Raw genomic sequence first — 18,895 nt, 5'->3', positions numbered from 1 at the left:
TTTGCTACAAGTAAAAATTAAAAAAAAAAAAAAACCTATACGTTCAGTTTATTTTTTTTACTAAAAGAATTAACTCCCCTTAAATGGCCTGTTTGTGAAAAAAAATGATTCTAAAACACAAATGTTTTTTATTTGTTAAAATATTTTGAATAATGCAATACATCAGCAAGTTTTCTTCAGTTAGATAAACCAGAAAATAGCGCATCTGTTTAAAATTTTTTTGCCAAATAATTAGACTGATTGTGTACTGAGATTGTTCAACCCAAGTATATATATAGCGGTATACCACGAATCTACTTTAAGTAGAGACAAATCCAAACAAGAAAACAAAAACTGAAGGAATCGAATAACATTCAAATTGATAAAGCCTTGCGGACCAACAATATGGAAAGTTTGCTAAATACGACTAAGGTAATCTGTTCCTTGGGTATACAGCACCAACATAACTTGTCTACGGACGCCATCATAAGTTGGTTGACCGTTATGGAATAATTGTTTCACAAATGATTTCGAATATGTTCCTTACGTCGTAACTACAATCCCCTTTCCTTTAATTCTGAGAACTCGCGCGAACAAAATGTGCGTAATAAAGATAAAAATAATATGAAAAAAAATAATGTAGAATAACAATATGTTACTCCGTTGAGGGTTTCATAATAATTAACTATCGGTTCGTTTCTATATATCGGTTGAAAAACGATTCCCTCCATAAACTGGCCCTTCTCTCGAAATAATCGTCAATATGTATTATAACAAGTTACAAAACCGCACGAGATTGTTAATAATCACGTATAAAATACAGAAAGGTGAAAACAAGACATCATATAGGTCCTTAGTCCTTGGTTAATATCTCTAAATCGTCTGGGCACAATTTAGGCAATTACTGTTTTCATTACCTGACTAGTCCCAATGATATGGTATCAACGTGTATATAAATTTACTCAAAAGAATTTAAAATTTTATTAATAGTGGTTAAATAACGCAAATAGTACATAAGGAATTTCGGATTCCTAAAAATGTCTTTTGCATTTATCCCCTGGTGACACACTATAACTGGTTCCATCTGCTTACGAAATTCTGGTAAACTCGCATGTCATTTCAGTACCGTCTTCAAGCGTTAATCTCTAAGAAAATATATAAAAAAGAAATCCTACATTTGTTTTCCTCTTTTTAAATTAAATTTTAACAAGAGCCTGTTTTATTATACTCCCTAAATGTAGGTCACGGTAATACAAATGACAGACACGGACATACTGACCTACACACTATATATTTCTCATACACTCAAAACTGCATTTCCAAATAACTTATATTCTTCTTTTTTCTTCTTTAAATTATCAATTATTGTAGATTGTCATAAAGTGTTATTAAATAAACCTGTCAAATTAGTGTGTAGATTATTTGAGTAAATTGTGGTAACATTTGTTATTTCAAAATAAACGTTTACACAGCATTGCCATTCAAACATAAATATTTACCCATTTGTTGGGTGACGGGCGTAAACAGGAGCAACAGAACTCCTCTTTGTTTGTGTATTTGTTTTGAAAAAGAGCTGTCTAGGTCTTTCCATGCAGGAAATCAATTTTTTTAGAAAGATTTTTTTTTAAAAATATTTACGTTATCAGTCTTCAGAAAACACAAAGAACTTTTTTTACTCTTTGAGTATGTTTGTTTTGATCATGCATCGTTGACAATGTAATGGAATTTGATGCGACTGTCATGCAAGTGAGAGGTTTAGCTAGCTATAAAACCAGGTTCAATCCACCATTTTCTACATTAGAAAATGCCTGTACCAAGTCAGGAATATGACAGTTGTTATCCATTCGTTTGATGTTTTTGGACTTTTGATTTTGCCTTCTGATTTTGGACTTTCCTTTTTGAATTTTCCTCGGAGTTCAGTATTTTTGTTGTTTTTACTTTTTATGCGCATAAAAAAAGTCAGCGATAGAATTTTGAAATAAATTGAGGGAAGATGGGTTTTGTGAAATGTTTAAAGAATATAAAAGAAACACGGTGTCACAGAACTTGTTTTTTTGCTACAAGTAAAAATAAAAAAAAAAAAAAACCTATACGTTCATTTTTTTTTTTACTAAAAGAGTTAACTCCTCTTAAATGGCCTATTTGTAAAAAAAATGATTCTAAAACACAAATGTTTTTTATTTGTTAAAATATTTTGAATAATGCAATACATCAGCAAGTTTTCTTCAGTTAGATAAACCAGAAAAAAGCGCATCTGTTTATAAAATTTTTGCCAAATAATTAGACTGATTGTGTACTGAGATTGTTCAACCCAAGATATATATAGCGGTATACCACGAATCTACCTTAAGTAGAGACAAATCCAAACAAGAAAACAAAAACTGAAGGAATCGAATAACATTCAAATTGATAAAGCCTTGCGGACCAACAATATGGAAAGTTTGCTAAATACGACCAAGGTAATCTGTACCTTGGGTATACAGCACCAACATAGCTTGTCTACGGACGCCATCATGAGTTGGTTGACCGTTATGGAATAACTGTTTCACAAATGATTTCGAATATGTTCCTTACGTCGTAACTACAATCCCCTTTCCTTTAATTCTGAGAACTCGCGCGGACAAAATGTACGTAATAAAAATAAAAATAATATAAAAAAAATTAATGAAGAATAACAATATGTTACTCCGTTGAGGGTTCCATAATAATTAACTATCGGTTCGTTTCTATATATCGGTTGAAAAACGATTTCCTCCATAAACTGGCCCTTCTCTCGAAATAATCGTCAACATGTATTATAACAAGTTACAAAACCGCACGAGATTGTTAATAATCACGTATAAAATACAGAAAGGTGAAAACAAGACATCATATAGGTCCTTAGTCCTTGGTTAATATCTCTAAATCGTCTGGGCACAAGTCAGGCAACTACTGTTTTCATTACCTGACTAGTCCCAATGATATGGTATCAACGTGTATATAAATTTACTCAAAAGAATTTAAAATTTTATTAATAGTGGTTAAATAACGCAAATAGTACATAAGGAATTTCGGATTCCTAAAAATGTCTATTGCATTTATCCTCTGGTGACACACTATAACTGGTTCCATCTGCTTACGAAATTCTGGTAAACTCGCATGTCATTTCAGTACCGTCTTCAAGCGTTAATCTCTAAGAAAATATATAAAAAAGAAATCCTACATTTGTTTTCCTCTTTTTAAATTAAATTTTAACAAGAGCCTGTTTAGGACATACTGACCTACACAATATATATTTCTCATACACTCAAAATTGCATTTCAAAAATAAACTTATATTCTTCTGTTTTCTTCTTTAAATTGTCAATTATTGTAGATTGTCATAAAGTGTTATTAAATAAACCTATCAAATTAGTGTGTAGATTATTTGAGTAAATTGTGGTAACATTTGTTATTTCAAAATAAACGTTTACACAGCATTGCCATTCAAACATAAATATTTACCCATTTGTTGGGTGACGGGCGTAAACAGGAGCAACAGAACTCCTCTATGTTTGTGTATTTGTTTTGAAAAAGAGCTGTCTAGGTCTTTCCATGCAGGAAATCAATTTTTTTAGAAAGAGTTTTTTTTTTTTTTTAATATTTACGTTATCAGTCTACAGAAAACACAAAGAACTAACACACAAGTTGATATAAGAAAAAAAATCGAAATGAACTCAAAAAATACACAAGCATTAATATGACATATACGTGACTTTTTATTATCTTATTGTAATAAAGACGATGTGGTATGATTGCCAATGAGACAAAAATGACACAGAAATTAACAACTATAGGCCACTGTGCATACTTCAACAGTGAGCAAAGCCCATACTGCATTGTCATCTATAACAGGTCCCGAAATGACAATATAAAACAATTCAAAAAGTAAAATCACAACAATACTGAACTTAGAGGAAAATCAATTTGAAAAGTCCATAATCACATAACAAAACGTATCCAAAACGAATGGACAAGAACTGTCATATATCTGACTTGGTACAGGCATTTTCAAATATAGAAAATGGTGGATTAAACCTGGTTCTATAGCACTAACCCGCTCACTTTAATGACAGTCTTATCAAATTCCGTACCTTTCAAACGAGGAAACTAACGTACTTATTTATATACTGCAGCTGTGCTATTTCAGCAGTCAAATTGCATTGACCGTATATTCATATGTGATGTTATGACGTTGACAATGTGTTTCCGTAGAGTTTTATTTATGACGTCAATAAAACATACATGTTCGCGGAAATTTAACGTCGTCCGCTTCAAATTAAGAAATGATTTATTTTACCCAAAATACTTCATTTAGAACAGTTTTAAGAGTTGCAGTATATAACGCGGAGTAGATTTGTAAATACATGGATGATGTACAACGATTATGAATCCACTGTTTACGTAAGAACCGACAAAATACCACAATGAATTACTGAAAGGGAACACATATTTTTGTTTTTGTTTTTATTTATATATATAGAACAACCATACATTGTCTCGAAATATCAATGTTATTTGTACAATGCTTAGAAACAGGTAGAAAGCGAGGCTGTGCCGATTTACAAATCTACTCCTCGGGACATATGAATAGTGTTATTTCAGGTGTTTGGATTGATCAACAATATCATTATCTCACAAGGGGTACAATCGAAATCACGTGATGGATATACACACACCGGAAGTAACAGTCGAGCAGACCGCTTGAAAGGTAAATAGTCGTATTTAGTTGTTTATATCAATAAAATTTAATAAATAAGGTAGTGCACCGAATGTCGGATACTATCTTGTTTTGAAATACACAAGTATCCTTGCTGAAAAGCGTGCAGTTAATGCTAACACTTCGACACAGTTCCAAAATTTCACCAGATAACACACACACCTCATATGTTTTTATAACAAAATTTCTGAAAAGTCAATGTTATGGGAGTTTTTAGTGGAAAAAGAATGCATTTTCTAATTCATCATCTTTAATTTTGATTTAATCAATCAAATAATTACGATAAATGATCGTTTGACAGGAGAATAGCCGATTTTCACAAATGATACCACACACACCCCATTAATTTAACGGATAACACACACACACAAACCGAAACTGAAGGCATGTACAAAGTTTCAAGCAAAGTCAAATGATGTATTTTACTACATTATACTAAAAACATAAGAACAATTTAAAATAAGCTTTAACCTATATAACATTTTAATTGAAAAGCAATCTCTCATCGCTTTAATTTTCTTATATGTCGCGTGGTGTATCTTACAAAACCTGGTTAGAGGTCTTAAAAATTTATACAAGTGAACTCGGAATGGTGTTCTGTTCGACTAATCATTTTGTAGCTTTCACTACCTTGATTGTTTATAGAATGTTAATTGAAGGGACTTAACGCATTTGTATAACGAAGGGCGAACAGGTTTGATAAATAAAATTAACGGTACTAATTTTCTTGCACCAGATGCGCATTTCGACAATACATGTCTCTTCAGTTATGCTCGTGGCCAAAATATTTGAAATCCAAAGCTTATATAAAAGATGAAGAGCTATAATCCAAAAGGTCCAAAAAGTATAGCCAAATCCGTGAAAGAAATCAGAGCTTTGCACGAGGGAGATACATTCCTTAATATGTAATAATTTCTATCATTTTGTAACAGCAAATTTTAATAACACAACAAATCCGTATTTTCATGCCAGTACCGAAGTACTGGCTACTGGGCTGGTGATACCCTCGGGACTAATAGTCCACCAGCAGAGGCATCGACCCAGTGGTAGTAAATAAAATTAACGGTACTAATTTTCTTGCACCAGATGCGCATTTCGACAATACATGTATCTTCAGTGATGCTCGTGGCCAAAATATTTGAAATCCAAAGCTTATATAAAAGATGAAGAGCTATAATCCAAAAGGTCCAAAAAGTATAGCCAAATCCATGAAAGAAATCAGAGCTTTGCACGAGGGAGATACATTCCTTAATTAACATACAGCTTTGATTTTTTTCTGGTCATTGTATGTCCTAAAATAAAAAAAAAAAACATTTTACAGAATACGTAAAAGCATAGCATGATCCAATCACAAGTCGCACAAATGTTGCCGCAAATACTAGCCAAAATTTCATTATTTATACGAGATAAACTTAAATAATGAATGGTTTAGACTATAAACTCATGAAGACAACCACTTAGTACGAACTGCATGCCATGATGATTGTTTGTTTTTACGTTCTTTGCGATTAGCTTAAATAATGTGTGTGTGTTATCCGTTGTTTTTTTCGGTGTGTGTGGTATCATTTTTGAAAATTGGATTTTCGACAATTAACCGAGATTTTATCGTAAAAAAAATTTTTGTATAGATCAATAGTAGCGGTGTTGAATTGAGCCAAGCATTTAATTTGCCAAACAAATCATAAAGAAAACAATTTTATGAAATTTTGATTAAAAATATTCAAAGTGTGTGGTTATCCGTTGAAAAAATATTGAATGTGTGTGTTATCCGTCGAAAATTTGGAACTGTGTCGAAGTGTTTGCAATAACTGCACGCCTACTAGCAAAAACAATTGTGTATTTTAAAACTACATACTATCCGACATTCGGTGTGCCAACTTATTAATCAAACTTTAATTGATATAAACAAGAAAATGCAACTACTAAACTTTCAAGCGGCGAGTTCGACTGTAACTTCCGGTGTGTGTATATCCATCACGTGATTTTGATTGTACCCCTTGTCTCAGTTAACAACGAAATTTCATATATATTTTATAATACAGATGTATGATTATCTGATCATAATCTCACATTTGAAAAAATCCAACTGTTTGTTGTATTTCGATCAGGATTTTTCAGAATCGTCATTGATTTGAGTATTTTTATTTACATATTGCATGCTTTTCTAGTATAAGAAAACATTATTTATTTTGGAAAGCTTGTCTGTTGTATAAAAATCATGACACACATACTTTTCATCAAACATTGCTTGGAGTGATATAATACAGCTGCATTTTTGTTAATGTGTTTTTTTCCATATGTCCATGTAATTTAGTAGTAAGATTTATTTACCTCAGAAAACTTGTCGTCTCCCTGCATTTCTTTATTGACAGTAAACGTTTTCCAACCCATCGATTCCGACTGTTCTACTTGAGTAATCTTTTCATCCGAATCAATTGTAAATGTAAACTAGAATTTAAAATTAAAATTAAACCATAAGAAATGTTAAACATGAACAATCATTGACATTGTCATATTTATGAATTTACTATTTACAAATTTTTTGATTTTTTGAAATACTAAGGCTTTTATATCTGAGGAATAGATTACTTTAGCTGTATTTGGCAAAACTTTAAGAATTTTGGTCCTCAATGCTCTTCAACTGCGTACTTTGAACTTTTTGGGGATTTTAGCGTCACTAAAATGTAAATACAAAACTTCTTCCTGATATTTATGATGAGTTTATTTACATTAAACTAACTAGAACACACCTACGAAATCATGGGCATTTAGACATGTTGGAGAGTTGTTGATAGTACATGTTTTTATCCTAACTGTTGGAGGATGAAATTTTGCTAAATATTTTATGACTGGAGAAATTCATGAAGGGGATCAAAATTCATAGGTTCTTGAAGACAGGTCAATTTTGTTTTAAGCCCTTTTCCTTCTGAAAGAGAATACTTAAGCAGTATTTCCCCTTATTTTTAGAATTTTTGTTCCTCGATGCATTTGAACTTTGAACTTATTTAGCCTTTTATTTTTATGATTCGAGCATCACTGATCAGTATCACAGAAATACAATTTTATCCTGGTATCTGCGATGAGTTTATTTATAGATTATATTTGAAACCTTTTCTTTTGAGTTTGAAAACTTCTTTGAATATTTAGATACACTTTTAAGTTAGGATTGATTTGCACTCTAAAGGTGAGGCGTGATACAAAGATTCTTCACCCTACCTTCGGAATTTATTTATTTATTTAAATATATCATAAAGTATATTGCCTACAAGACTATACGTTATCTAAACAAGACATATAAGTTATTTACTTTTTGTTAATTTAAACCAAACATTTGCAACACGTGAACATCCTTACTCATCTTATTAAAAATAGCTACATCAAAACGAACAGACAGACAATTACAAATATAGCTACATCAAAACGAACAGACAGACAATTACAAATATATAATTTTTCTAAAGTGGAAGGAAATGCAATTAAAACAAAATACCGGAAATTATTGCTTGACTTAATTTAATAATCAATGTGAGATACTTCACTTTACATTTTGATGCATTATTAAAGTGAGGTTGTTTTTTATACTTCAAAAAGAAAGGGAAGAATTGTTCAACGTACTACTAATTTAAATATTGTATGCATCAATAACAAATATACCTGTCGAATGATTAGTTTTATCTAGAACATATGATAAACAGACAATTTTGTATATCTCTTTTACATATCCAAAATAAGCCAAAACAATAAACAATAATAATCATCTAACATAATAAGTCGAAATTGCAATGGCTAAATAAGAAAAAGACCAACAATAGAACACTAGATTCATCATAGAAACATTGAAAAATAAGCATATAGGTATACATACAACACTCTATCCTATAAGTATTTGCTTTATCAATAAGAAAGTAATTAGTGTTATTAGTCTTTTTGAAATAGTAACAACGTATACTGTATGTACTGTACAGTATGGTGCATACAAATATTAAAACTGTAATATTTCACTTTCTTTCAGAATTTTTAAAGAAAAACATGGTACACGTGACGACAAAAATAGTTTACTGCTTAACTTTTGTTTTATTTACCAACATATGTGTAATCGGTAAATTGAATAATCATTGTTGTAATAATTTTTTTTAATTTTAAGATTCTTAACCATTAATTCGTAGTAAATTCAAAAGTTGTGTCGTTGTTTTCCTTTTATATTTTTGATGCGTGTTCCTCAGTTTAAGTTTGTAACCCGGATTTGTTTTTTTCTTCAATCAATTTAGGAGTTTTGAACAGCGGTATACTTCTGTTGCCTTTATATATCAAACTATATGCTATGTCTTAAATTTGTATGTGTTACCTTCAATCCTTTTCCCCAAGGGTCAGTTGTTGTAACTTCTTCTCCTGACTTGAACTTATATGATTTGTCTGGTCCAACATTACTACCGAAGTCCAATGTCCAAACATCACCATTCTGCTTGAATTCAACATAAATTGTAGAATTTCTTAATTTTTCAATCATTTCATCAGGCATGCCTGTAATTATAAATAATGAATATTTATATTTAAATAATGAATAACATGATTTAATTGATGAATAACGATTTCATACAATAGTAAATAACGATATCGTAAAAGAGCGTTCAAGTATACTTGCGTCCGTTCGTCTGTTCTTTCGTCTGTCCGTTCGTCTGCTCGTCCGTCCGTTTGTCCGGGCTCAGAGTTTGGAAGTGGTATTCCTTATATACTAATGACCGTGATAATAAAGTTATTTAAGTGAACTTTGAATGGTTTTACACTAGTAATTTTGGAGCCCTTTGTAACTTGTTGTTCGGTGTGAGCCAAGGCTCCGTGTTGAAGGCCGTACATTAACCTATAATGGTTTACTTTTTAAATTGTTATTTGGATGGAGAGTTGTCTCATTGGCACTCACACCACATCTTCCTATATCTAAGGATGAATGCATGAGAGTCATGTCGGGACCAATCGTTGTCATATACACATGTTCAATATAATGACCTATAATGGTTTACTTTTATAAATTGTTATTTGGATGGAGAGTTGTCTCATTGGCACTCACACCACATCTTCCTTTATCTATTTGAACAGTATTCGTATTTTATGAAACCATAAGAAGAGTTATCCTTTATGTCTTTATTAAATACAGGATGTTAAAATGTTGTAAATAAACTCATCATAGATACCAGGACTAAATTTAGAATACGCCAGACGCGCGTTTTGTCTACAAAAGACTCATCAGTGACGCTCGAATCCAAAAAAGTTTAAAAGACCAAATAAAGTACGAAGTTGAAGAGCATTGAGGACCAAAATTCCTAAAAGCTTTGCCAAATACATCTAAGGTAAGCTATGCCTGAGGTAGAAAAGCCTTCGTATTTAAAAAAAATCAAAACTTTTGTAAACAGTAAATTTATAAATATAACAATATCAATGACAATTCATGTCAGCACAAAAAGTGCTGACTACTGGGCTTGTGATACCCTCGGGAAAATAAATCTCCACCAGCAGTGGCATCGACCCGGTGGTTGTAAATAAACTCATCATAGATACCAGGCAGTATAATTACGTGGGCATCTAATGGTTTTTAACATTGACTGTAAATCTATATAATAGCCTTTGTTTTCATAAAACACATAATTACATATTACATATGATACATATAAGAGTACAACAAACTTGATATATACATATAATTAAGAGTACAACCAACTTGATATATATTAATACCGTTTCGATCCCTAACATCACTGAAGAGACATTTATTGTCGAAATCCGGATATGGTGTACTTAAGAAATATTGACACCGAATGTTTGTGGCACAACATCCTGTCCACAAGTTAACAATTTTTTTTTTCTGTGACGTATTAAATTTATAATAAGATCCATTTTGTTACAACCTGTGATCAATTTTATTTGGCAATCGCCAATGGCAGTCAGCAGGGTTAAAGAACATCAGTTGTTCGACCTGTTAGTCAAATGCGTTTTGTTTAAATATACTTTTTCACTCTTTTGGTCTTTTGGAAAATGTTGTATGTGCTGTTTTTAGACCCTTCTACAACGAAATTTGTTTGACATGCACACGTATAAAAATTGCGGTTTTTATCCAACGCAGTCATAGGTTTGAACGTAGTTTTCAATTTAGACTCGTTTATATTTTTTGTTTGGGCATGTATCATATTTTCCCTCCGGTTTATATGATCCGTTCATCCTATATATTGACTCTTAAAATTCAAGAGTTAATCTAAAAATTAGGGTACTTTCTCTAAAAATGAGGGTGCTTTTTATATGGCCTTCCTAATACCGTTTCGATCCCTAACATCACTGAAGAGACATTTATTGTCGAAATCCGGATATGGTGTACTAAAGAAATATTGACACCGAATGTTTGTGGCACCACATCCTGTCCACAAGTTAACAATTTTTTTTTTCTGTGACGTATTAAATTTATAACAAGATCCATTTTGTTACAACCTGTGATCAATTTTATTTGGCAATCGCCAATGGCAGTCAGCAGGGTTAAAGAACATCAGTTGTTCGACCTGTTAGTCAAATGCGTTTTGTTTAAATATACTTTTTCACTCTTTTGGTCTTTTGGAAAATGTTGTATGTGCTGTTTTTAGACCCTTCTACAACGAAATTTGTTTGACATGCACACGTATAAAAATTGCGGTTTTTATCCAACGCAGTCATAGGTTTGAACGTAGTTTTCAATTTAGACTCGTATATATATATATATATATATATACATATCTACTTCTATACTGACTCACACGATATAATATATTATTAATAATAATGTTTCTCAATTCGATTAAAATCTTTTGAATACAAAGAAATGCCATTCAACTCATAAATGCACATATCTTTAGTAAACATGAGAAAGTAACAGTCAGTAATACACAGGTAATAATAAACATGAGAAAGTAACAGGCAGTGCATAAAATAAAATATATATATGCATATCAAAATAATAACTATGATAAAATTTGATGCAGATGAATTTTAAAACAATGCAGTTGTGATAAATCTTCAATGCAGTTGTGATAAATATATATATGTTTGTATGTTTGTGTATAACAAATTTGTATTGTCTTGGTATCAATCCTGTAATTTTGGATTTTAAACCAATAAAAATTACTTACTTACTCTACGTAGTGCTTAAAATATGACAATAAGTATTTAGTTATTATTGTTTATTTCAACATGTTCAAGATATGGTGTATGAAGTTAAAGATCCTTATTTAAGCGTATCTTATATTTCAATTTCGTGTAATCAAATAACGTAATGCCACATGTTGAGCAGGATCTGCTTACCCATCCGGTGCACCTGTGATAACCCCTAGATTTTGGTGCGGTTTTGTTGTTGTTTATTCTTTAGTTTTCTATGTTGTGTCATGTGTACTATTGTTTGTCTGTTTGTCTTTTTCATTTTTAGCCATGGCGTTGTCAGTTTATTTTAGATTTATGAGTTTGACTGTCGCTTTGGTATATTTCGTCCCTCTTTTAAATGAGTACTTAATTATTGAATATGATGCAGATGAATATTAAAACAATGCAGTTGTGTACGTAGGGCTCACAATATGACAATAAGCATTTAATTATTATTCTTTATTTCAACATGTCCAAAATCTGGTGTGTGTGTGTGTGTATCTTTATCAACTTTAAGTTAAAGACCCTGATTTAAGTGTATCTTAAATTTCAAATGCATGGTATGAAATAACTTAAAGAATAAAACTTACCTGATGCCTTTGAAAAATTATCGTAATTTTTGAATGCACTACTTTCACCTTTCCATTTTCCAATAAATTTCGCCATGTTGATGTTTAAAAAACCCGATGTCAATACAAAATACAATAATATGACCTTAACCTGTCTACGTGGTGCTTGTGTTGTTGATGATTACAAGTTATACACATACTTGAGATTCATGTTAAACTATAAATTGTGTGCAAATTTATGAATTGACAGACTAATTGTAAAAATAGATATGATCGCGGATTAAAACTACATGTCGTGTAAAATATAAAACTAAAAATATAAAATGTTCTGTAACATGTGTAATGTAAGCCGGTAAGGTCGGAGATATTGTAACGCGTTTTTTGAGTTGTTTATTATGATTTTAGTTTCATTTTGCATACCCTTGTATTTTTATTTTAATTAATGTGTACCTTATTTGGAAAGTATTTGAATGTATCATGTTACTTTACTGTACTATCATCTATTGTTTTGTTGGCGTCTTTAATAGATTTAATTGACGTATAATTGTTTTAGTCTGTTGTGTTGTACATCAGTGACATATGTTAATAAATACATTTTTAGCGTCTAAATTAATTTTGCTAACATAACTTAAATATCAACAACCATCATACTAGTGGCAGGTTTTGCTAGCTAGAAAAGCAGGTTTCAACTGCATGTTTCATTTTTGTCGTATTGAGTCAGGGATATGACAGTTATTTCTTAGACGTTTCGTTGGGTAAGGAAACGTCAATAGTTTGATGTTTTCATGTGTTATGGACTTTTATACGCTAAATGTAATTGATGCTGGATTGATATACAATTTTCAAATATCGTAAATAGAAGGAAAAATACAAATCAAGGAGATTGAAACAAAACTGTTGTAACAGCATGGTCTTTGAAAGAATGGAAACCGGGAAACCACAGGTAAATGAACTCATTATAGGTACCAGGATTGCATTTAGCTCGAATAGAAAAAAGTATAAAGTCCAAATAAAGTAAGAAGGTGAAGACCATATATGCGTATTCTGCTATAGTCATATTTACAATACACCTTGCAATTTTTTTTAATGTTATGTCCTATCACTAAATAACCCGTATTTCAGTCGGAATCTCATTTGACTTAATGAATGTGTAACTAAGGATACTACTGATACCAAAGACGGACTGGAAGAGAGTCGTGAAATAGTGGTTAGTGCATCGGACTACTAACACAAAGGTTCCTGGTTCGATTCCCGTCTTGAGATGAGAATTTCAGCAACTCAATTTTCGGCTCTCCCTTGACACCATTTGCGAGTAAGGTCTTGAGGAAACGATGATTGTCCGTCGGAAGGGGACTATAAATTGCTGACCTGTGTTAAGAGAGAGCCATATCTCTTGCACGTTAAAGTCACCCTAGTAGATTTCGAAAAAGAGAAGGCTAATGCCGCTACAAGGCAGCACTCGCACCCGCAAAGTGGAAAGGGATTAATATAAGTTGTTAAACTTGTTTCCCAATCCACTAGAAATAAATATGTTTAAACTAAAGATCTTTTCATCAATATTAACACAGAAAGACGACTTCACACTATGTATGTTGGCGTTTGTTGAAATTCAGATTTCGATTGTGCCGTTTGTTTCCTCATATAGTTCATGTGTTTCCTTCGGTTTTAGTTTGGTGCCCAGCATTATTTTCTCTCAATCGATCTTTCGACTTTTGAATAGCGGTATACTACTGTTACTTTAAGCTATCAGGAAAATAACACGATCACTTAAATATACAAATCAGACAACTACTTACTTAAAAGATATACTACGAAAACGTGTCGCCAGAGATTTGAGACCACTGACACATCGTACAGGTTAACCTTCACCAGTTATTTATGCCCTATCCTCTGATCGTTTATGGAATGAAGTCATTTAAATACGTCAAGTGTCATCTGAAGTTATATTTCCAGTAAAGATGAGCACGATATAAACTTAAAAGGAATACATATACCAAAGAATCATTAAAATTTGTGTTACTATATCAGCATTAAAAATTAAGAATGAAAAAAAAAATTTGACAGAAACGTTTGATATGATAGCTTGCAGTTTGAAAAATACTAGTATAGCAATTGATTTCTTCTTTGTCCGTCAATCAATCTGTGTATCAACATAAACTTCCTCTCTAAAACTTTACAACAATCAAGTCTCTGAATCTTAGGTTTGTTCTTTGTATATAAATGCTAGCATCGTGTGAATTCTTGTGACATCTTTACTCCGTTTTCCAGTTCTACATCCTGCAATTAAAAAAGGCACCTTTGTAATATATTTCTCATTCAATTTAATGCATTTATTCTTCTGAATTTTAATTTACTGGTCAAGGTAAATGCTAGAATTATAATGTGTATGTCATGTTCTGCAAAGATTAAGCCTGTTAGCAGAATAACATCAATGATACCATTAGAAAAAATGTACAAGTATTAATAAAATAACCCTCCATTCCAAATCCAAACAACCCATTACAAAATTAAAATAGCACTTTATAGATTATATGTGTCCGAATCAGTTTGTAATTCGACTATAGCTATTATTGACGAACCATCAGCATCACATCCTCTTTTATCTCCCTGGTTACTGTAATGTTCTTCCAGTCCATCATCTCAGCCTGTTCTTGCAAGGTCATTTTACTGTCTGAGTCAAACACAGCAGTGAACTAGAAAATGTAAAGATTACAAACTAATCATTTAATCGAACATGTGGCTGATATACTAAATACATGAAAACTTACAATATACATGTACATGATCAGCTTCACGAAGAGTTTTACTGGCAATAGATCGACATAAAAATTTGGACTGACACTTAAATTTATATACCACTGACAGATTTTTGGTACAATTTATCTCAAATGAGTAAAAAATAATATACATATATGCATTCGAAATTTATCACAATAGAGGCGATTTAAAAGGGGCATTTAAATTCATAAGTCGAAAATAAACTAACAACGCAATAGCAAAATAGAAAACGATCCAAAATACAAAATACAAACAACCATACACAAAACAGAAAATAAAGACGTACATATGAGCTACACGAACCCTACAAATGTTCTTATGTTGTACTGTTATACCATTGTCCCAGGTTAGGAGAGGGTTGTGATCCCGCTAACATGTTTAACTCCGCCACATTATTTATGTATCTATAAATAAGGCCGTTAGTATTCTCGTTTGAATTGTTTTACATTGTCTTATCGGGGCCTTTTATAGCTGACTATATGTCGTATGGGCGTTGCTCATTGTTGAAGGCCGTACGGTGACCTATAATTAATGTTTGTGTCATTTTGGTCTTTTGTGGATAGTTGTCTCATTGGCAATCATACCACTTCTTCTTTTTTATATAAAACCAAATCAGATACTTCGAAATGGTATTCAGATCCATCTCCAAGTGTGGAACCCGTCATATCATATAGCATGTTTCACGTTATTTATTTCCGAAATACGTTTCCTTAGTTATATTCATTAACATTACCAGGTCAATTCTTCTTACAGAAAGAAGTATAAAACTTAATTAGTTTGCTGCCAAATATGTTCCCCCTCCCCCTTTTCTATATTATTGGAAAATATGCTGTGTATGGTGATTATGTCATCTCTCGGCAAATTAATTTATGAACTTATATGTTTAAAGTTGAGCACAGCCATACAGGGTGGCGGTCAGGTTCATAGTGGAGTTCATATTTTTATTAAATTATATATATATATATATATTTAACTGGATGTTAAACACCAATATACCTCATCATTAAAACCATTATCGTCAAAGTTACCAAAAGACTCACCAGTGACGCTCGAATCCAAAAAAAAATAAAAGGCCAAATAAAGTACGAAGTTGAAGAGCTTTGAGGACCAAAATTCCTAAAAGTGTTGCCAAATACAGCTAAGGTAATCTATGCCTGAGGTAGAAAGAGTTAGCATTTAAAATAATTCAACATTTTGTAAACAGTAAATTTATAAATATAACCATATCAATGACAATTCATGTTAGCACACAAAGTAGTCTTTTTTTGATTTGTTAAAGAACACATATTGAAGTTTTTCGATTTTGTTGGAAGAAGTATATTTTAACTGACCTTTGAGGCTTTTCCAAACAGATCTGTAGTGGAAACTTCTATTCCAGGCTGAAACGTGTATGTCTTTGTTGGTAAAATAGATGATACAACTTCATACGACCAGGTATCACCATTCCTACTAAATTCTAAAGAATACGTGCCTTGTTTTAGTTGTTCGTATACTTCGTCAGGTAGACCTGAAAATGGAAAAAGAAATGATGTCAAAAATAAAAGTAAATAGTTGATGACGGTATTCTATTATTGAAGATCTTTTATTTATTTTGAAGATCTTGTAAACATTGCAGAAAAGATAAGTCATTGTTACATTTTCAACATACAATGTACTTTCACGTTTTTTTTCTCCTCGATACAAATTTAAAACAAATTAAACAAATTTTTCTTTACAAAATTTCAGTATACTATTCACCTTTTTTGCTTTTGAATATTTCGTGCAGCATGGGGTATAATTTTCCTAATAAATCCCTTCATCTACAATACTTCTTCATTCATATTATTCGTCATAACTATTCCTAAGATTATGCAACACACCATTAACTTACATATTTATTTTTCTCCGATATCTCCGATTTCGGTTTAAAGGTATGGTTCAAGGCAGATCTCTTTTAAGTAAGAAATAACAATGTTACTTTTCTTATTACCTTTTCGACAAATTGATTTGTTTCGCATATTATTCAGCAAAGTCCATAAAGTAGTCTGACATATCCTTCTAGTATTCCTATATCATAATGATTTAAATCTAACAGCGTATTTTTAAGTATGTATTCGTTCTAAAATTAAAGCTTACCCTCGTCTATTCATGTGCATGATTTCAATGAAATATCGTGTTATTTATCTATAATTATGCAAAAGCTGCCGATCTCCTCTCAGATATTTGTAACTGTTCTTGGTTTTAAGAGATACTTGAATGATTTCATGATGTGCTCTACTATCTACTAGTGATATCAAATTAACTCAAGGCATCATGAACATAAAACGCTCCCCGACAACAGATTGATCAGACCGCTGAGATCAAACCATGTCATATTTGCCCCAATCATTCATAACCCAAAATCAATCAAAAATAAATCTTAATTTTTATTTGATTTGATTAGTTTTAACGCCACTTTTAAACATCCCTTTTTTGACTATTTCGCGGCGGCCAGTTTCTATTTTTGGTGGTTGAAGCCGAAATGACGGGAGGATACAACCTTCGATATATATAGGGAAACCGACAATCCTAATCTATTAAGATTGGAATCAAGTGTACCCGCACGAGCAGGGTTCGAACTCACAACCTCAGAGTTGACTGGCTAGTAATAACAGTAGTTACATCAAAACATGTCAAACCCAATTGGTCGACCTTTCTGTAATCACCTTTTTGTTGGTTACAGTCAATCAGTGTATTCGACGGTGAAGGGGGATAACAGAATATCAGTGCATACTGCATTATTTGAACGTAAAATTAACGTATTTACTTAAACTTCAAACTGTAAACATTTTTAAGACACTGAAGTAAGGAAAGAAATTCATTTTCATACATTTCTTTAACAAAAATTGCATAATATTTAAAAATAAGAATTTAAAATAATAATCTAGCACGTGTTACGAACGTTTCTAAAGTCTGTTAATATATACTTTTTAAATTACATGCTATATAACAGCCTAGCAGAAAATGCAATAGTTTTAAGTAATCAGAAATAACATTTATCACAAAAAGTGATTTCGCTATGGCGCTTAGTTTTATAAGTTTACACATGTTATAATATACATCTTTATTTGAATAGTAATCAATGTATAGATGTGTGTTTACTTAAAATCGTTAAATAGTCAAGTGGTAGTTAAAATAAAATTTACCTGACGCCTTGGCGAATGCTTCAAAATTTACGAACGAACTTCCATCTCCTTTCCATTTTCCCAGAAAATTAGACATATTTGTTATTTCTTGAGAATATCTGCAGCAGATTTATGTGTAGTCAGTTTACCCTACATGATTTCATGGTAAATATTGATATATTTGCACATGTATGAATACATGAGTTCGGACACATATAATTATACATGATATACACGTATCTGAGTCACAATACTTGATTATTTTTAAGTATCCAACACATGACATTTTAAAAACTTGATTAATCGTTTGTGTATATTTTTTATCCATCTTTTTTGTATATGTCAGAACTTTTTTTTAGAACTGCTTGATTGCATGATCGTTCCATAGCCGACTGTTTAGTGTTTAATCTTAAAGGCATGATGTTTTTATTAGTTGTTAGTGGCTTTGAATTAGCTGTCAGATCTGTTCATTGTGTCTTTTTGTGTCGGAATGAATAAATACCCGGTCACGTCCACTTGTTTTTTTTTGTCTATCTG

General features: G+C 31.6%; 1 protein-coding gene across 2 annotated transcripts; it reads right to left on the bottom strand.

Annotated features, from left to right (window-relative positions):
* Positions 1-2,974: 2,974 nt before the first annotated feature.
* Positions 2,975-18,589, bottom strand: LOC134685023 (gastrotropin-like). 2 transcript variants are annotated; one of them, XM_063544371.1, is made up of 7 exons: positions 18,380-18,589; positions 16,547-16,722; positions 15,017-15,130; positions 12,459-14,714; positions 9,062-9,237; positions 7,048-7,164; positions 2,975-3,151 (listed from the first exon to the last, which is right to left on the bottom strand). In XM_063544371.1, the coding sequence occupies exons 1-4, from the start codon at positions 18,453-18,455 to the stop codon at positions 14,661-14,663; spliced, it is 420 nt and encodes a 139-aa protein (XP_063400441.1). In that variant the 5' UTR covers positions 18,456-18,589; the 3' UTR covers positions 2,975-3,151; positions 7,048-7,164; positions 9,062-9,237; positions 12,459-14,660. The 2 variants fall into 2 exon arrangements, with proteins under 2 accessions (XP_063400441.1, XP_063400439.1); XM_063544369.1 differs by lacking the exons at positions 15,017-15,130; positions 16,547-16,722; positions 18,380-18,589 and having other exon boundaries at positions 12,459-12,716.
* Between the last annotated feature and the right edge of the window lie 306 nt (positions 18,590-18,895).

The sequence above is a fragment of the Mytilus trossulus genome, chromosome 9 (genome assembly GCF_036588685.1).
Source record: "Mytilus trossulus isolate FHL-02 chromosome 9, PNRI_Mtr1.1.1.hap1, whole genome shotgun sequence".
Classification (NCBI taxonomy): domain Eukaryota; kingdom Metazoa; phylum Mollusca; class Bivalvia; order Mytilida; family Mytilidae; genus Mytilus; species Mytilus trossulus.
Note: the sequence above shows the minus strand (reverse complement) of the source record. Positions and strands in the feature narration are given on the sequence as shown.